The following is a 20,967-nucleotide window of genomic DNA, read 5'->3' on the forward strand; positions in this document are numbered from 1 at the left end:
GGAGGTGGGGGAGCAGGAATTCTAGGGAAAGAAAGCATGGCTTCCAGCCAGGTTTGGGTTCCACCCTTCTCCTTTTCTTAAAATTAAACATTGTCTGTACAATTCAGAGATAGAAATACCAGCAATAAATATCAATGCAATATAGATTCCAAGTGGTTGTTATGAAATATGCCTAATGATTTCACATTTTTCTCATAATTAGCAACTAGCACCTTTTAGCACAAAACCAGTACTGTGGAATTAATAGGGGGTAGGAGTAGAAGCAGCAACAGCAATACAGTATGAGCGAAGAAACGATGGGTGGGCAAAAAAAAAAGTTAAGTTCCCAAATATTGACACTTCACAATCCCCATGCCAAGTACTGTGCTCCTTCCCAGAGTCCAGCCAAGCTGAGCACATTACAATAAAGTTGAAAAAATTGCTGAAGCTGAATTTCCAATTTTCCCCCAAATGGAGTCAGTCTTGTTGGAAGGAGGGACCAATTAAATGCACGAAGGGGCACTAATAGCAAAAGCTGGCTGAGCGTGACAGTTGAGAAGCAGGTGACATGGCTAGAGAATCCCCCTTTCCATTTCTGCCTCCCTCCCCCTCCTCCCAACCAAATCCAACAAAAAATATATATCCTAGAATACAGCAGAACAGAGCTAAAATGATGTGGATGTTCATTCAGCACTAGCAGCAAGGGTGGTACTTCATGAACAGATTAAGATGACCAGTTTCCTGTTCCAAAAACGTGGCAACTTAAGCACAAAAAGAAACAAAAGAAAAGATAAAAGTTTTGCATCAAAAATATTGAGTAGGTTGCATACAGGAAAATAATGAAGAACCACTATTCTTCAGATGGCATGAGTTTCAGTGCTACACAGAGCTGGCACCTTTGCAGTTTGCTTTATGGAAAAGCAAATAAGGGGAAAAATGTGATTTCTCAGCACAGATTCTAAGAATTTGGGGAACAGAGGAGGGAACTTGGAGCTTGAGGGAGTTGCTTGGGGAGATGAATCCCGCTAGTCTCCACAAATTTGGAAGTGGGGGTATCTCAATGGTCAGTTAGCAATGAAAAATAGTTAGAACTCACATACGTTGGCACATCATACAAACTTCATATATTTACATATATTTAAACACCCATAGTATACACACGGTTTATTTTGGGACTCAGCCCTACCTGCATGTGGATCCATTCCTTCACTGGAGCCATTGCTTTTCAATGGTATGGTGTGCTCTCTAGGTACTCATGCATATCCATGTGTATCTTAGAAAAGTTTCCCTGCCATTTTAGTATTCAACTTTTGAAAAGGGGGGCAAATCTGTCACCCTGCCTTTGTGTTCTGAGTGGCAGGAGAATAGATGGAACAAATTGCTTGCATGAGGGGCAGAGGATCATGTTTTCCAAGGGAGAAACAACAAAATTACATTGCCCAGCCCACAGTGGGAGGTTTATAAATTCTAGGGGGAAATGAAACTCTGGATCTATCATCTTAGATTGGTCCTAAAGATAAGTGAAGGAATAGTTGATCACTAGAAAGTCATTCATATTTGACAAATGCACATCATAGTCCACATGCAAATGATATTAGAAACAACTAGAAGAGTGGTAATTAATTTCAATTCACTCTCCCCAGGGCTTGTCACAGAGCAGAGTAAGGTTTGAAAATGGCTGCTTGGCTCAAAGTAATCAAGACAAATCTTAATTTTTACAGTTATTATGTGTCTTTCATATACGGCAAAATTAGACCTCCTAATAGAATTTTATTTATTTATTTAGTACATTTCTATTCTGCCCCATACAAAAAAGTCACAATCTAATTGTGAATTGTATCATAACCAATGAATAATAATAATATTTAGTATTTCTAATATTTAGTACTTTTCAGTGCTCAATGTACTTCACGTTAATAAGACTGCTTTATATCTTACAACAAACCTGTAAAGTGAATGGCATTATTATCTCCATGCTGCAGCTGTGGACAAAACTAAGAGAGACAGGACCGGTTCGGACATAGCGTGAAACCTTGGGGTAGATGAAGCTGTGGCTAATCTGTGAAGCTGGAAATCATGCCACAGATTACTAACTGCGGTGTGGCAGCCTCTGGCTTCTGGGCAGAGGAACCCCTCCCTCTTTCTAGTCTGCCCAGGCTACATCCCAGCAAGCTATGTTCCACCCATGTTGACAGACTCTGGGCAACGTGTGGGCAAGATCAGCATGCTAGTGACGTTTCAACCATTGGCCGCAATGTTAGAGGGGGCATGCTCAGCGCAATTGTGCCTTTTCAGCACTGTTCGGCTGCCCTCTCACACCTTTTGTGTACATTAAGACCAAAGAAACTACACTCCATTGATAACATTTGAGAGCCCCAGGAATGGGGCTAGATTGGGTATTAGGTCAGTGAAAGGGCTCTTTGCACATGTGTCTATTCTTCTTTTATTTACACCATGCTTTCCCCAATGCCGTTCTGTCCCTTTAAATGCAGGAGCTGGAGGGACATGGCATCCCTGTTGCCAAGCAGGAGCAGGAGCAGCAAGGGGATGGCAGAGGGAGGAGCATCAGCTCCAAGGGGCAGTCAGCAAGAAATGCCACCACCTTAGAACTGTCACATTTATGGGCTACTCTGAGCTGGCCTCTCCATGGTGGTGGGAGGATCTTGCGCATTAAACCCAGGTTACCACAGAGGCAGAATTTGGACAACAAAATGCTGCCTTCTATCCTCAAGTTTTAGAAGCAAAACTCACTACAAACTGAGGTAGTTCAATTTCAGGTTTGGGAATGAAAACAGAGCTGTGGTTGGGTTACGAAACTGTGGCTTCACACTTTTGGATGATCACAAACCCGCTGGCATGTTTACCTCTCGCTTGGCATTATGTCCAACAGGGCCACTGGTTTGCTAAAGACCACCTACTAAGTTCATGGCACAGAGGTCATGCTTGGTGTGTAAAACCTACCCACCAACCTCCCAGTTCCACCCTCCATCCTGCCCTATAGGCACTAACAGAGATCCTATCTCTAGCCCTAACTGACCTATGTAAATCTGTCAGTTAACTCCAACTGAATTTTATAGCCACCTGTTCACTCCATTCCAAAGCCCCTCTCTTAGGAATTCTCTCCAGAGGCGGTTCCCAAGTTTAAATTCCTCTTGATTGACAGTGTTTACTAGCCAATCACCACAGTGTGTGTGTGTGTGTGTGTGTGTGTGTGTGTGTGGTTGTGATGCTAGCTTTCTTAGAGCGCTACCCATATGCAGCTTTTGCAAACATTTGCAAAAGTCCCGTCTTGAAGTCCGGAATATCAATTTTTGAATTCTTCACTGTCACAAATTTTACCACAGATGCAAGGGCAGACAGCCACAGAAATATCTTCACCACTCTTCAGTGGGCATAACAGGAATGGAACAGATCTCTGGAATCGTGTCCCATTATTGCTGTGAAAGTAAATACCTTTCATCATGCTAAGCTGCCATGGATTGCCTTGGACCCTAAGAGAAGCGATTTTGTTAGGGGAGGCATGAAAATGTTGAACATCAAAAGAAGCCGCCAGCATGTGCAGAACGGAGCTGGGCTATTTAATTCCCCTCCAGCTGGGAAAACAGATCAGCCTGTTGATATTTGTCATTGCTAATTACTAACTACTTCAGTGCCTCAGCTTCCCCATGTGAAGTCTTGAGAACTAGAATTCATCTGCCCGTTGGGAGAAGTAGTATATTTCCCCCTCTTATTTATTTTGTCATTTTTTGTTGTTGTTTCTGCCACATGCTGCTTTGCTTGCTCCTAGTTTACTGAAGCCTTTGAACCCCCTGCAGATGGCCACAAGCAAATCTGAATATTCAAATTGTTATCAGCTGCCCACCAGAAGGGACTAGCTTAGGCTGGATCACAACTATCTCCTCCTGACACACACTGGCCTACAGGAAAAGGTGGGGAGATTCTGAAAGATTTGCTATATTGTTTTAAAAGGAAATCAGTCTTTCACCTCATCCTACTCTACCTAGGATACTGAGGCATGCAGAATGAGGAAAATAAAAGACTGACTCAATATTATGTGTTCAAAAATACTAAGGGAAAGGGATATGCAATATTTTCCCCTTTATTTCCCCTCCTATTTCCACCTTCCCCTGCTCTGGCATCATTTCATTGGGATACTGATCTACCCTGCAGTTCTTGCAAAACAGATCCAAAATAATTACTGTGCATTACAAGTATATTAACTTCTACAACTACACATCATGTTCCCTATTCAAAACCATGGACAGCAATATAAATTAATGCAAATCTGAATAATTGCTGCACATTGCATGCATAATTGGCTTAATTGTGCAGCAACTTGTGAAATTAAACCACCACTTTTTAAAAATAAATCCAACTATAATATTTGTAAAGCTACTGTCTGTCTAGAACACTTATCTGCAACAGTGACGATGCAGTTTCCACTTCACGAGTGGAAACAGCAGATATTCGAGGCATCTTATTTATTTATTTGATTGATTGATTGATTGATTGATTGATTGATTTCTATACCGCCCTTCCAAAAATGGCTCAGGGCAGTTTGCACAGAGTTATAATAAATAAATAAGATGGATCCCTGTCCCCAAAGGGCTTACAATCTAAAAAGAAATATAAGATAGACACCAGCAACAGTCACTGGAGGTACTGTGCTGGGAGTGAATAGGGCCAGTTACTCTCCCCCTGCTAAATAAAGAGAATCACCACATTAAAAGGTGCCTCTTTGCCCAATTAGCAGGGGTTATTAAAGGACTTGTTAATGGAATAGTTCTCACAGTGGCAGAGCCAGCAGAATGGTGGCCCCTGTTCCATCCTGGCACAGTGGCCCCATTGTGTGCGCACCACGCGCACAAGTGACACCCCTGCATCATGTGCAAACAGGGCGTATCCAAGGCTTCAAAGAGCTCCTCATGTGAGCTCTACATCCCGGAGCTAATTTCCAGCCAGCGTTTGCTGGTTGCCTGCATTATTTCCTTTCATCTCCCCTCCAGCAAGGGAGAGAAAGGGAAATAATGCAGGTAGCCAACAAATGCTGGCTGGAAACTAGTTCTGGAGAGCTAGGCTCAGCCCTCTGGCCATGCCCCCATGTAAGTGATGTCACATGCACGGGGCGTCGCACACAGCTCTTTACATTGGCATTGCGGGTTCCTTGGACCCTACTGCTCAATGGTGGCTCTGCCCCTGAGTTCTCAGTTAGATGGAACTGAGGGTTCAAAGGAGTCACCAATGAAAAGGGCTGCAAGAGATGCCCCATGTGTGTGATGTCACATGCACATGGGCGTGGCCTGATTGCCAGAGGGCCCAGCCCTCTGGAGCTAAGTTGCAGCTAGCATTTGCTGGCTGCCTGCATTATTTCCCTTCCTTTCCCTCCAGTGAGGGAGAGAAAGGGAAATAATGCAGGCAGCCTGCAAGCAATGGCTGGAAATTAGCTCTGGAGAGATCACACAGAAATTAGATCTGTGTGCACGCGCATCGGCTACTTTCGGTATGACTGACCAGGGCTGCAAGGAAGGAGGTATGCTGTAGCCCTGTGCCAGTGTTTTTGGGGAGAGTGCCGGCGGGGAAGCAGTGGGACAGGTAAGGGCACTCTCCCTGCTCCTTAAAGGACCCTCCTGCCACCAAACTGGCTCGAATGCTGGACTTCTGAACTGGTTTGGCGCTCCACAAAAGGAGTGCCGAACCAATTCATGCACATCCCTACTTTGAACCTCCTGCATGCAAGTATGCAGGTTCCTACAGTATTGGATCCCTGAACAAAAAGATACATGGGAGGTCAATTTTTTAAAAATTAACCACCACTTACTCCATATCTCTGGTTTCAAAATTAAGGCTAGGAGGCCTCATAGAGGAAAGGCATATAAAATGCAAGACCTCCTAACCAGGAACAAACTAGAGGCATGTGCAAATGTGCTTTGAAGAAGTGTGCTTCCAAGCAGAAGCACCTCTTCTTGCAGAGGGTGGTGGGGAGAAACCTGCCCAACAGCGTGAGCCCCAATTCTGAATTATCGCAGAGTTCTGATCAACTATGGAAGGGTCACCTCCTTCCACACTCACCATTTCCCCACTGAAAATTGCCACTGAAGCAAATGTTTGCCCCTGAAGCAGTGACTTGCAGCCAATATTCTCATATTTGATTCAGACTCCAGTACCTCTGTCAGTCGACACAATTGCACTTTCCCTCTGTGAAAAGCAAAAATGCTTCAGTGCTCTTTCTTATGAGGAAAATAAAACCAAGGCCAGCACCCTACACACAGGAGCAGCCATAAAATAATGAACCAGCCGTCACAGGCCAGCATGTCATGACAGGCAACCCTACAAGAATAAACAAGCCTTGCAAACTGCTCAAGAAGGAAGAATGCTTCTCAAAACCAGGAACTGATCTCAGATCCTAAGCTACTATTTCAAAACAAGAAAATACTGTTAACATTTCCTACTTTAATTTATTTATATTAAGACTTCATCCAAGTTCTCTCTCTGGCGGAGTTATGCTTATCAAAGTGAACCTGGCTCATCTATAGAATGAACTCTTCGATAAATATGGCTCTGTCCAGACATCTTAATGAGCAAGTAGAACACAAATCTTAATGACAACATAGATATATTTCATGCCAGTGTAAATGCAAAAGAAATCCCTACCCCACACCCACGTGTGAGGGAGGGGGGGGGAAAGAGGATTGTGTTTATCAAGTTATTCTGTTAAATATTTCAGTGGAAGTAGAAAGTGTTGACAACAAAATACTGATCTGGTTTGTCTATCACTACTTACCTGGACATTTTTATATTGACTGTACAATGGGGTGGAGGGAGGCCAATGGCAGCCCAGGTCCAGCCCGCCGCTGCAGCCCCCTAGCCCCACCCCTGCATCTGACGGCAGACGCTAAGCCACACACTCCCATGTTTGACATCAGACACAGCGGGTGTAGCTTTGCTTGCAAACGGGACCGTGCAGCCCCGTTTGCAAGCATAATCCCTGGGCAGCACCATATTTGCAGCATGGCTGGAGCAACTCCCCATACCTAAAAGGCAGAGAGAGTTGCTCCCAGCCACGCTGTGAACGCAGCACCGGTTTAGCTCGCAAACAGGGCCAAGCGGCCCCGTTTGCGAGCACAATCTCCAGCCAGTGCTGCATTTGCAGTGCAACCGGGAGTTGCTCTTGCTGCCTTTTAGGCAGGGAGAGCCACTCCGGCCACACTGTGAACGTGGTGCTGGCCAGGGATTTTGCCTGCAAACGGGGCCACACAGCCCCATTTGCAAGCAAAGCTACGCCCCCTGCATCTGACATCAGACACAGGGGGCATGGCTGGGACTCCATAACTGGTGGCGGCCTGGTTCTTCGAACCCGTTCACTCAATGGTGGCTCCGCCCCTGATGCACAATGCTATGGATCCAGAACCCAACGAAATGCAGTGCTGTTTAATTGTTTTTCAGTTCAGCAAGGGAGTCAGTAATCTTCTAGCCAAATAGGTAAAGATAGATGTTGTGCTAATTAGGAAGAAATTCAGTACACTCCAAAACCTGTAATATGATAAATATTAAGTATAATCTATATGCATGGTACAACAAATATTTATATACTGCTTTTCATAAAAGTTCTCAGAGTGGTTTACATCTTCTCTCTATATAAAAGGCTTAGGTGGTCCGTGGCAAATGGTGCATGGCAAGACCTGCCTACACAGTGCTTTACTCTGTGTGTGTGTGTGTGTACACACACACACACACACACACACACACACACACACACACACACACACACGGCAGGGATCTGCGAAGAGAGGGTTTGTGAGGGGGGAAAGAGCCCCTTCAGGAGACGGAGGCTGCCACTGTGTGAATTATATGAGGAAACAAGATGAACAAGATCTGTTAACTCCGGAAGGGAGAGAGGGAAAGAAAGAAAAAAGAAGAAAGGGGAAGAAAGATAGAGGGGAAGAGTGAGTGGAGGAGAGAGGGGAAAAGGGGGGGGGGAGAGAAAAGGGCGAGGGACAGGCTTGGGCCTGTCAGCGGCCTGAAGAGAACGAGTGGCCATGTGTTGTAAATCAGTTGGCATAGCTGACCCGACAGGATTTACAAACCCTTCAGCTCTATTTGTGTGAGTCAAAATAAAGTTCTGTAGCTAAGAGAAGCAGCTTAGCTGCACGAATGAAAGCAAAGAATGACTCTCAAGATAAAGTATTATAAACAAAAGAAAGTCCCTTGAAACTAAACTAGGTACCCCCCTCTACAATAACTCAGTAATAACTGAAATAACGGCACAAGGAAGAACAGAACAAGGACAGGCTGAAACAGGGAAGACTAAGAAACTACAAATATGAGGACACTGTCTGCGAAAAAGGGCAAAGTTGCTGAAAGTGCTGACCTAGAACCCACATTGGCTTGATATAGGACTCGAGATAACCGGCAGCCAATCAGGCTTTCCTGACTCAGCATTTCTATTGCCTCTCCTGTGAGATCTTGCGCCTGCATGTCTCCCAATGAGCCTTTCTCTTGAGACGTCTTCTTAACACAGGTGAAATTCCAGTTTCCTCCTGATCAGTCTCCTCAGCCCTCATAGCTGTCAGCTGTCCAGATTCCCCTGTCTGTTGCTGACCCAGCTCAGCTTAAGTGTTTGTTCTCACAGCCAAATCCTCCTGCTGTGCTTCTGAGCCTTTTCTCCCAATCAAGTCTTCCCGTTCCTCCTCTGACACTTCTGACTCAGAGGTCTGAGCCATGACAAAATGGCGGTGGCAGCAGCAGCGAGGAAGGGCCCAGTCAACCATCACCACTGCTTGGAGCTACAGAGGCCATTGGCAGAGGGAGGCGGGTAGGCAAGGGACAGGCAAGAGGCTGTCAGCATCCTGAGGAGAATAAGCAGTCATGGTGGCGGTGGCAGTGAGAAAGACCCCAGTCAACTACTGCTACTATTCCTGTTGGGAGGAGCAGGAGCAGGACTCGGGTGAGGGTGGGGAGGTCTCTGGAGTTAAGAGGCTGAGGCTTGGGCAATCAGCACTGGCAATGTTGCAGCCGTGACCAAGAGGGGTGAGGGGGATGGAGCAATGGGATGGAGGAGCAATCAAGAGGGGTGAGGGGATGAGGGGGATGGAAGTAATGGGATGGAGGAGAAGTTGCAAGAGCGCAGCCCAAGTGAGGGTAGCGAGAACTCTGAGGTGAGAGGGCTGTGGCGGGGGGTGAGGGGAGCAATCACGTACTAGTGTGCAGATGCTCTGCGTGGGTTAAGCTAGTAGCTATAAATACAAAAATAAAATATCACATATGTGCCACCACCTATGCATGAAAGGATTAACATGGAATTCCACAGAGACCTGTTCCCCATTCAACTGTTTGATCCACACCTACGATGCCATTGTTGGGATCAGTAAGCCTCTGTGTACCTCCTGCACCCCCTCCAGATCATTTATTTATTTATTTAGCATTTTTATGCCCCTTTTCAGGCAAACCTCTCAAACCTCCCCTGCTAACTGGGCAAAGAAGCAACTTTTTAACGTGGAGATTCTCTTTATTTAGCAGGGGGAGAATAACTGGCCCTATCCACCCCCAGCACAGTACCTCCAGTGACTGTTGCTGGTGTCTATCTAACATTTCTTTTTAGATTGTGAGCCCTCTGAGTACAGAGATCCATCTTATTTATTATTTCTCTATGTAAACAGCTTTGGAAACTTTGTTGAAAAGCAGAATATAAATATTGGTGGTGGCGGTTGTTTACAAAAAAAACCCCAGCTTGAATAAAGAACAATATATCAAGCCACACATTTACATCTTTACATGGGCCTTAGTCTCACTTCTTTCTTCTCTCCTCCCCTCAAAGAAAGATGGCCCCTGGTCACTCTGTGGTGGCAGTTGCGGGAGGGAGGGGGCCACTTCAGCTATTTATCTAGCCTTCCTATGTGGGATTAAATTGTCCTTGAGCTTCAGGCTCAGGCAGTGAGAGCCAGTGTAGTGTAACGGTTAGAGTGTTGGACTAGGACTGGGGAGACCTGAGTTCAAATCCCCATTCAGCCATGAAACTCACTGAGTGACTCTGAGCCATTCACGTCTCTCTCAGCCTAACCTACCTCACAGGTTTGTTGTAAGGAGAAACATAACCATGTATACCACTCTGGGCTCCTTCGTGAAAGAGCGGGATATTAATGTAAAAACAAATGAAACTTGTGCAGGTGTGAAAGAATGCTAGATGGGGGATTTGGGAGAAGCATAGAGTCATTCCATTCATGGCAATGGCCTATGATGTTGAAATGAATGTGTACTTGTGTATGCATGTCAAGAAGTGGAGGGAGGTACATTGAGCCTTATGCTGATCAGTCTGCACATGGGCACCTACAACTGTGTAGGGACTGACTACATCCATTGCTTCTGTAGCCTAGAGAGCTATAATGCCCAGAGTGGGTATATAGACACTGCTGGTCAGATATTCATTATATTGGGACCGACCCTGATAAAAACAAGTACAAGAAAGTATAAATATATGTAGAATCAAAGTTAGGATATAAAGGTTCTGGATTCTGCAACTGTCAAACAACTCCCTTTCCAATTTACTGGACAGATGTCAGAAAATCCAAGTGTACAGACTTGTGCTTTAACACACTATTCCCTGCTTCATATAATTGAAGCCCAATCAAGCACATAGAGTGACCACATACAGAGTCAGAAAAATAAAAGAAGGCATCTTCTCTTGAAGAAAGAAGAAAAAAGGTATAGGGGGATTGTGAGCTAACAAAGAACTGATTAGAAGACCATTTTAGTGCACTTCGTTACAGAAGCCGCATTTCAGAGATGATTGACTAGTGATTTTCCAACTATTTGTTCAATAACAAAGAAGCTGTGATTAGCTTAAGGAAGGTCCCTGTTGTTCAGGAGGAACAGAAGGGACGTTTTTCCAAGAGTAGGTACTCAGCCTCTGTCACAAATGTATACAAGTGACTTGCGGCAAAATGAAAGCCTTGTTAATATAAGGGTTTCTGCTATGAATTATAGATACAATTCTGCTATAAATTCCCCCGGTAATGAATTATAAACTCTCAGCATGTGAAACTTCTCTGGACAAGTATGAAGATCCTGCTTATGTGGAACCACAGATTCCATTGAATGCTAAATTACAAGTTTGGCCATAGCTTTTTCTTTTTAAAAACTGTCTTCTGATGACCATGCTGCTCTTGTGATCAGTATTGTATTTTTACATAAAAAACAAAATGTTATTTCATTAAACGAAATAATCCTGTGGCTCAAATTGCCCTCCAATTTAGCTGATTTTTTCACCTCTGAATAATCAAATGCAGCAAAAGCTGAGTTCTTAACACAGGCAGAACTTGATAGGGCAGATCACAAAATGAAAAATAGAGTAGGAAACACATCTTACCCTAGTTTGGGAGCTGTGTGTGCTCCAGTTTGCTGATCATCAGTTAAAAACAAGGCTCCCTCCAACCCAGCTGCTAAATGAAGTAGGGTGAAAAACTCTCTGACTCAGCTGCTACTGAGCACACAATCAGGTATGGCGCCTTGACTCCGGCCTTGTTTCTTCATTGTGTGAATTGCCTTAGTGTTTAGCTGGCTGTTACTACTACTCACATAACCAGCTCAGGCCTTAATATGTGGATGAGATTCAGTTACCACTGGGCCACAATGTGAGGGGCATGCACATTTTAGCCTTCATTAAATATGCACAACTTTACAGGAATTTTTATAGCCATTTACTAAAGGATGTGAAAGTGATTGCGAGGAAATGGGTTTTGGGGGAAAGAGGGAACATGTCCCCATTGCCATAGCAACTGGGTCAACACCTCCTCACCTAGAATCATTGCATTTTAGAGTTGTAAGGGACCTTGGAGCACTTCTAGTTCACCCTACTGTTGAGAGCAGGAAACTGCTACAGTTCCTGAAAGACGGCTGTCCAGTTTCTGCTTAAATGCCTCCAGTGGAGGAGAGCCAACCACTGCACAGAGCAGACCTTTCCACTATTAAACAACTCTAAAAGTTAGGCAACTCTTCCTAATCTTTAGCCTAAACCGGCTTCCTTGTAATTTCAACCCCTAGGTCCTAGCCCTGCCCTCAGGAGCAAGAGAGATCAAATCTCCTCCTTCTTCTATGTGTCAGCCCTTCAGATATTTGAAGACACTATCATATCCCCTTCCCCTTACTTCTCCAGGGGTGTAGCAAGGTTGGAGTTGGCCTGGAAACAAGATGTGAAAATCCTCCTTGGTGGGGAAGAGCAAAGAGCAAGGTGTCCCCCTCAGGTGTCCAGGGACATTTCTCTCTCTCCCCCCTATTCAATTATAACATCGGCTTCTGGAAGGAAGCACCCTAATATGGGAAGGAGAAGGCCTAAGGAAAGGGGGCACTTCTCCAGCACTGGCCTCACGCCTTCTTCCTCTTGCCACTGCTGCATCAATCAAGTGGCACAGTTGAGCAAGCCCACTTGGCACTCATATAGCTAACCTAGCATGGGAGTGGAGGAGGAGCAGGTCATGGTGGGGCCAAACCAGGTGCTTGAACACTTCCCACAATGGAGCCAGTTGCACGTAGTCACAACCAGGGCCAGGAGGACACTCTCGCCACAACTGCCACTGGTCTCCTGTGTGTTCGGCCCATGGTGAAGATAATCACCACATCACTGCTGGCCAAAGAGGTGGGTGAACAGACAAGCAGGCAAGGCGGGAGGCAGGCTGTCCATGGGGGTGGATAAGTGTGCAGGAAGACTGGATGAGCAGGGTGCTGGGGTGGCAGGCAAGCAGGTGGTTGCTGGCGACTCAGTGACATTGGAAGCCCAGTGTCTGGGCTCCCCAAATGGCAGAGAATGGGGAGTGAGGGCAGGGGAACAAGTCTCCAGCAGCCCCCAGAAGTCATGCAGACACTGACTGCCCAGAAACCTTTGCCCCCCACTACTCCATTAGAGCTTCACGCCTGGTCATCTGTTACTCAGGACAAACATACCCAGCTCCTTCAACTGTTCTTCATAGGACTTGATTTCTAGACTCCTCACAAGCTTTGTTGCCTTCCAGTTTATAAATGTCTTTCTTCAAATGTGGGCCTAGAACTGGACCCAATATTCCAGGTGAGGTCTGACCAGCACAGAACAGAGTAGAACAATTACTTCTCATAATCTAGATGCTATGTCTCTCATAATGCAATGCAGAACAACATTCACTTTCTTAACAGCTGCACCACAACATCCAGCTTGTTGTCCACTACAGTAAGTCCTCTATGTCCCTTTTGCATGCATTGCTAACAAAGCCAGGTCTCCCTCATTCTATACTTGTGAATTTAACTTTACTTTTACTCAAATACATGACTTCACATGAGTCTCTGTTGAACTTCATCTTTTTGGTTCTTCCTCCATATTTGAGCCTGTTCAGATCAGACTGAATTCTTGATTCTGTCTTCAATGGTGTATGCTGTCTACACACACACCAGCTTCATGTCATCAGCAAATTTAACAAGCAGCCCCTCATCATGCGTGGATGCCATGTGTGTGCAAATTTAACAAGCAGTCCCTCATCATGCGTGGATGCCATGTGTGTGCAAGGGGCTTTTGGGGGCACACACCACTCCAGCAGGAAGCTGGAAAGGGCAGCAGAGAGCAGGGAAGTACCTACTCTCCATTTCCTTCAAGTTCCATTTTTAATTTCTCTCAAAGTGCTTGAACCATACTTCAAACTGTGGATCGGGAACATCCCTAATAAACACTGGAGAACATTAGTTCCACTTGCAAATTTCTGGATGCCACCTCCTCCATTTTTCTTTCTACTTTTGACACACATTTTCTTGTCCTTAGTTTTATACTAGGCACTGGGCTTTTGTCTCCTCTCCTACTGGGTTCAGTTTAAAGCCCTTCTGAGTATGTTAGCAAGGCTCCTGCCAAACTGCTCTTCCCAGTCCTCATGAGGTGGAACCCATCTAGCTCCAGGAGTCCTGCATGTAGGTAGCATAGGACATGTTCCACGGTCCTTATTTCCACTAACCAGCATGACTTCACAAGGGCAAGTCTTGCCTCACTAACCTTTTGGAGTTCTTTGAGAGCGTCAACCAGCATGTGGATAAAGGTGATCCGGTTGACATAGTATATTTGGACTTCCAAAAAGCTTTTGACAAAGTTCCCCACTGAAGGTTCTTGGGTAAGCTTAACAGTCACGGAATAAGGGGAAAGGTTAATGTGTGATTTGGTAACTGGTTGAGGGACAGGAAACAGAGGGCAGGAATAACTTGACAGTTTTCACAATGGAGGAAGAAAGAAGTGGGGTCCCCCAGGGATCTGTACTGGGACTGGTACTCTTTAACTTGTTTATAAATGGTCTAGAAGTTGGGGTAAGCAGCAAAGTGGCCTAATGTGCAGATGACACTAAACCTTTTAGGATAGTGAAATTCAAAACAGATTGTGAAGAACTCCAAAAGGATCTCTCCAAACTGGGAGAGTGGGTGAAAAAATGGCAAATGCAGTTCAATGTAAGCAAGTGTAAAGTGATGCATTTTGGGGCAGAAAACCCCAAATTCACATATATGCTGATGGGATCCGAGCTGTCAGTGACTGACCAGCAGAGAGATTGGGGTCATAGCGGACAGTTCATTGAAAGTGTCGACTCAGTGTGTGGCAGTGGTGAAAAAGGCCAACTACATGCTAGGGATCATTAGGAAGGGGGTTGAAAATAAAAATGCTAGAGTTATAACGCCTTTATACAAATCTATGGTGTGGCCACATTTGGAGTACTGCATACAGTTCTGGTCACCATAGCTTAAGAAGGATATTGTAAAACTGGGAAATGTGCAGAAGAGGAAAACCAAGATGATCAGGGGCCTTGAACACTTTCCTTATGAGGCAATGCTACAGCATTTGGGGCTCTTTAGTTTAGAAAAGAGGTGACTATGGCAAAACATGATTGAGGTGTATAAAATTATGCATGGAGTAGAGAAAGAAATTTTTCTCCCTCTCTCACAACTCTAGAACAGGGGCCATCCCATGAAACTGAAGGTCAGGAAATTTAGGACTGACAAAAGGAAGTACTTTTTCACACAGAGCATAATTATCTATGGAATTCTCTACCATGGGCTGTGGCTATGGCCACTAGCTTCAATGGCTTTTAAAGGGGCTTAGATAAATTCATGGAGGTTTGTCAATGGCTACTAGTCTGAGGGCTATAGGCCACCTCCAGCCTCAGAGGCAAGATGCCTCTAAAAACCAGTTGCAGGCGAGCAACAGCAGGAGAAAGGGCATGCCCTCACCTCTTGCTTGTAGGCTTTCCAGAGGCATCTGGTGGGCCACTGTGTGAAACAGGATGCAGGACCGGATCCAGCAGGGCTTTTCTTATGTTCTTATGTAACAATCCAAACCTTTCTAGATGAAACTATCTTTTCAGTCAGCTGTTTACTTGTGGGATCTAGCTACACTTAATTGATTAGTTGGGAGCAGAATGTGGGTGATGATGCGCATTTGGGTGCATATCCAAATGGGGCTGTTGTCCAGTCATAGCACATTTGTTTCAATAAGATGCACAAGAGTTCAATCTGGGCAAAGGTTTTGCTGTATATTGCTGGCTGGCAATGAATCTACTAATGGGGTAAGGCAGGGAGCATCGGCACTGAGGATTTGTTCCCTCTTATCTCCACTACCCATTAAGAGTGAGAGCAATTGGAGAGCTTTGTATTCAGTGATTTTTCCACATTATCCAAACTTTTTGGGTATATAGTGTCCCTGACATCATTGCATTCATCATTACATATGTGGTCCCTGATTGACTGGAATGAAGCAGTGAAAAAAGTCCTTTCAAGTTAAAAAAATTTGTGCTACAGCAGCGAATTGGGAAAACAACAGCTGCAAACAGGTGAGAAAGAATGTGTAAAAATCTGTTATTTTGTGAACCCTTTTGCACCCCCAACACAGCTTTTGTAGTGAAAATTAAACATCATGAAAATTCAGCACAGTACTACTCAGCAAACTGGAAACTGAGGCTGAAAGAGCTTCAAAAGATTATCTGAATAGGCCGACACTCCCCACCACCCCAAAATCTTATATACATATCAAATGCATTTGGAGCCCAAGTGTGCAACTTTCCTTTTCTTTGTCTTTCCCCCTCTTTCCTATGTTGAAATGTTCTCTTGTGCTCAACTTTCCCTCCCTCCTTCCTGCTTTCCCCAGGCTATCTGTTGAATTCCACACACGCTTGCACAGACGGGATCAATCCGAGGCTGACTCGCCTTCAGCTTATCTCTGCTCCAAATGATTGATTTTCCCTCTTTAAGGGTAATTTGCTGGTGAATTCCATGTATTGCAAAAACCCTGTGAAATCTAATTCATTCCAATTGGCAGCCAGCACTGTTGGGAAAGAATACTACAGAGCTGTCCATTATCCGTCATAGTTATGATCTATGCAATGCATTTATAGTGCTTGTACCTATATGAATTTTAATACACGTGTTAATAAATGTCTATGGTGTGTTTGTGTGTTTGTGTGTGTGTATGATTATCATTCTCTCTGATAGCAAACTCAGATGGTGGAGTGCCTGTCAATTTGGAAGTAAAATGGGACCACCAAAAAATAAGGCAACAGTTGCTACATACTACTACAAGAACTCCAGATGTACTTCGGTTTGTAATGTTAAAAGAAAAACAAAAACAAAAACAAATTAACTGCCCTCCAGGTGGCCCTGTGAGCTTGCAAGATCTGTGGAATATTTAGGTACAAGGATAAGAAAACACTAGAATAACTCATCTTTTTGCCATGATAAGGAACTTGCAGATTAATATTGAATGCCAGAGACAGGAACTTCCATTTTTGCTGCTACCTTTCATTTGGGCAGATGGTGCTGAGGACATGCCGCTGCTCAGTCGCAGCTGCACTAAAATCCTGGATTTACAAGCAGCTCTCACTTCTGGCCTGTGAGTGAAAAACAGGGTCTAAAAGGACTAGGTGTGTGAGTCTATAGATTAAACCTATGGTTGAGAGCAGCTGAGCTCTGGAATGTTGAAAGTATTTAGTAGAAAAAGAAGATGACAGCTAACAAAGGGAGATGGAGGGAATTGGCCCTAACAGCTTACAGGACCATGGAGGTAAGCAATATGGTTGAGGAGGGGGATGCACACATGAGGTTAAAAAACTTTCCTTCTCAAACAACTTTCCTTGCTAGTCCTGTCCCAGCTCTAGAGCAATAAAGTGCTGAGTTTCAGGGCTAGAAGCCAGCCCTGAGCCCTCTGGCACTATATGGCATAGTGGAAAGCACAAAAAATGTCTTCTTCAAGGCTTGAACACCAGCCTCCTATTCTATGCTAGCTGGAACACTGTGTAGGAGACATCCTGTTAGTGGGGTGGGAATACACTGCAGTGTTGCAGATCCCACCTGTATGCATTATAATCTTCATATCAGATAACGTATTGAACTAATTATCTGACGTAGCTCAGCATTTCAGTAAATGCAGCTTGCATTCTCTAAGCACACATTCCTAGCTGTCAACAGAAACCACCACCACCCCGCCCCAATCTGAGTGAAGGGCTCCCTCACCCCTCCATCCTTTCAGAGGAACTGTTTGCCTTGCTGTCTATGGGACTGCTGGTTGCAATGATATGTTGGACTTCATTCATGCTGTAAGATTTGGGGCAAGAAAACTGTTTCCAGGCTTTTCTAGTAACCAAGGTGTCTTGGGCCACTTTTCATCGTTTTTTCTGTTGAGGGATTTCAAAACTAAATGAGATTTATAATGCAACCTTCTGGATTACACCAGTCTGGTGAAAGGCTGAAATATATAGAATGGTGGTGACAAGAAAAGAGTTCACACCCCTGCCAAGCCATGATGAAGCTCATCTTGCAAGAAATTACAAGTCACTGTTTCATGGAGATTTTGTCAGGTTAAAATGAGATAACCCCATGCATGTTGTCTGTGGGATGAGGGATACAAATGAGACTATTCAAAATGTAAGCAAATGGTTACAGCAGTGGTTCCCAACCAGGTGTTGGGAACTACCATAATCCAGATGTTGCTGAACTACCATAATCCCCAGCTACAATTTATTGTGTTTGGGGATGCTGGGAGTTGTAGTTCAGCAACATCTGGAGGAACCCTGGTTGGGAACGACTGAGTTACAGAAAGATTAATGGCTAATATGGTATTTATTACTTTTTTTTTAATGGTACCTTTCTTCCCAAAATGTTTGGGGTAGCATTCATGTCCTTTCTCCTTTTATCTAGGAATTGAACCCAGGTCTCACCAGTCATTTCATAAAATGTATGTGAAGTGCTTTGAATACTCAAGTGAGCTACATAAACGTTAAGTATCATCATCACTGGTACCAGCAGCAACAGAGCCAGACGTTTCAACATCAAATTATCTAAAGGCTCTACTGGGGGCAGAAATATGATTTTAAACTGCCTATATTGAAATGTTACAGAGACTAGAGACAAAAATCTCCTGCGCCATATGGCTTGGTCGCAGAGACCATACCTGAACTCCTGCTGTTGTAGTTGGGTATAGGGCACCTCTCACTTCATGGAATTCAGGGAAAGACAACAACAGTTGTTAAGGGGCTGCAGTAGTGATGAAGGATTAAAACCACTTAAGTACCTGTGGTTTGCTGAAACTTCAATCATCATTAACAAGAGTTCCAGAATTGTATCTCCTTTCGACAGAAGAAAAGAGGATTTATAAAGGGAGAGAAAGCAAGCACATGCAGCAGATTGTTTTCCCTCTCCCCTAAAGCTACCACTACAAGAAGAACAAAAAGTATTGTCCTGATCTGAATCCTCTCCCATACTTATTTAGTTTCCCCTGGCAACTTGAATAATCCTATTTCAACCCCTTAAAACAAATGAACTATGCCACCTCCAGCATGAAGGCTGAAGGACTTCTGTCAGATACATAAACTTACATTTCTAAACTTCTCTTCCCCTCTCACCTATTGGACCATCTCCCTCTGAAACTACCTCCCTCCAGCAAGAACAGATAAGGTACTAAGGTAATATAATTGTCCATGGACAGTACAGCCTTCTTATACCTGCAGGGCAGAGCAGTAGATAGCTTCAAACTGGAGGCCAGGTGAGACAGATTACAGCAACCCTCTTGCTACACAACCCTACACCCTATGTGTCATATAGTGCCCTACACAAGTTAAAGTAAAATGTGCCATCAAGTTGGTGTTGGCTCCTGGCGACCACAGAGCCCTGTGGATGTCTTTGGTAGAATGCAGGAGTGGGTTACCATTGCCATCTCTCGTGCAGTATGAGTTGATGCTTTTCAGCATCTTCCTATATTGCTGCTGCCCAATATAGGTACCAGCGGGGATTCGAACTGGCAACCTCTGGCTTGCTAGTCAAGTCATTTCCCTGCTGCACCATTAGGCTATGAGAAATATTGATTCCTTTCACAGGTGCAAGGTCGACTGCTGGGCTTCACCTGCTCCCATACAGGGGTATTTGCTCTTGTCCCTGTTTAAGTTCTGTTGCTGTCTTCTCCCACATTTTGCTAAGTTACATGGGTCCATATCTATGCTGGTTTTATTGTGTCATTTTACACACCTTTTTCCTCTACTAAGGTACACACCTGGCAGGGATTACTTTTGGTTTCAATTTAGCACCCTCCCCCTCACCTCTTCGGGACTGGAAACTACTCTCCCACCATTATAGGAGTTTGGTAGAAATATTTCATCTACCTGTTGAGTGGATATTCAAACCAGCCCCCATGTAAAATTAAGTTGTGAGACAGTGGGCTGGATTGGGGGGGGGGAGACATGTGCACCCATGCTCCTCCCCCATGGGTATGAGAGGGTCAGCAGACGTATTGTCTGAACCAGTCCACTGTCATGTCTAGTTGCTCCCCAGCTGAGCAGGAATTAAAGCAATAACAACCAGGAGTGTAGGTATAATTGAGTGGATGGGTTCAAAGAACCAGCTCCAGCTCCTGAGAGGGCTCCCCAGCTCCACCCTTCCCTATTTTCTTCATTATCTCCCTAATCTATACAGGAAGATAAGAGGGAGAGGGAGAGAGAACACAAGAACGAATGTTTCTCCATCATGGCCCTAGATTTTGGAACTCCCTGTCCTGGGAGACCCAGCTGGTCCACTCCCTAATGCTGTTTTGCCACAGGCTAAAACATCCCTTTATTTGCTGTATTTCCATGCTGCTCACTATCTGTTGTTGTTGCTTGCGTCATTTTGAATTTATGGTATAGTTTTCTTTTGTTTTTTTAAATCAATGCTTGTTGATGGTAGTCATCTTGGGCATCTTACTGTAAGTTTGGAAAGATGGAATATACATATTTTGAATGAATGGATAAACTATTTACAATACAGCTATCAGGATTTACTCAGGTCTGGTAAGGAGACCATGGATACTCAAGTTATAGGCCAATTTCTCTTTTGAACACAGATATGAAAATTCTTATGACCATTTTGGCAAAGACAACAATGTGCTTTTCTATTTTCACTTCAAACAGCTTTTATATGAAAACAGCAGATTAATTACCAGGTGAGGTTCCTACTAGCTGTACTTGCTACGACAGAAAACCCAACAAGTCCCCTAGCTACATTGTTCTTAGATGCGGAGAAGGCCTTCAGTTGTGTCAAACAATCATATTTATATATTGTACTAGAAAAATGGGGGCTTTTTAAACTCTGCATTTGGTGGATAAGAGAACAACTGCATAAAGAATGCACATCCTGTATTATAAAAAATGTGCTCAAATCGCAATTGGTGAGGCAAGGCTACCTCCCCCTACCCCACCCCATTTAGTTTTGATTTAACACTGGACCCCTTGGCCTTTGCCATAAGGCAACATTCAGAGATTAGAGTAATTAGGATGGGGGATAGGGAATATAAGATTGTCCTGCATGTAGAAGGTGCTTTGCTTAACTTTCACATCCTGAGGAAACAGTACCAATAAAACTCTTTTGGAACTCATCCATCTATTTGGCACACTATCTGGTTATAAGATAAATTGATCTAAATCAGAAGGTTTCAGGCTAGGCAAAAACATAACAAAGCAGAATTTTGACAAATTGCCTTTTGAA

At 44.3% G+C, this 20,967-nt stretch overlaps 1 protein-coding gene across 10 annotated transcripts in view; it reads right to left on the bottom strand.

Moving 5' to 3' along the window:
• CDH23 (cadherin related 23) overlaps nucleotides 1-20,967 on the bottom strand; it is an 846,530-nt gene that overhangs the window by 429,281 nt on the left and 396,282 nt on the right. The window contains exons 1-2 of one of the 10 annotated variants that reach the window (XM_053312550.1): nucleotides 2,844-3,003; nucleotides 1,925-1,973 (exon numbers count right to left, since the gene is read on the bottom strand). The exons of 6 other annotated variants lie outside the window; for them this stretch is intronic. In XM_053312550.1, the coding sequence (XP_053168525.1) occupies nucleotides 1,925-1,973; nucleotides 2,844-2,857 (63 nt within the window). In that variant the 5' untranslated portion in view covers nucleotides 2,858-3,003. Of the gene's footprint in view, nucleotides 1-1,924; nucleotides 2,047-2,843; nucleotides 3,004-3,060; nucleotides 3,131-20,967 lie in introns of those variants that run through there. 3 more of the 10 variants (XM_053312551.1, XM_053312554.1, XM_053312553.1) reach the window with 3 other exon arrangements.

Source organism: Hemicordylus capensis, chromosome 3, assembly GCF_027244095.1.
Source record: "Hemicordylus capensis ecotype Gifberg chromosome 3, rHemCap1.1.pri, whole genome shotgun sequence".
In the NCBI taxonomy this organism is placed as follows: domain Eukaryota; kingdom Metazoa; phylum Chordata; class Lepidosauria; order Squamata; family Cordylidae; genus Hemicordylus; species Hemicordylus capensis.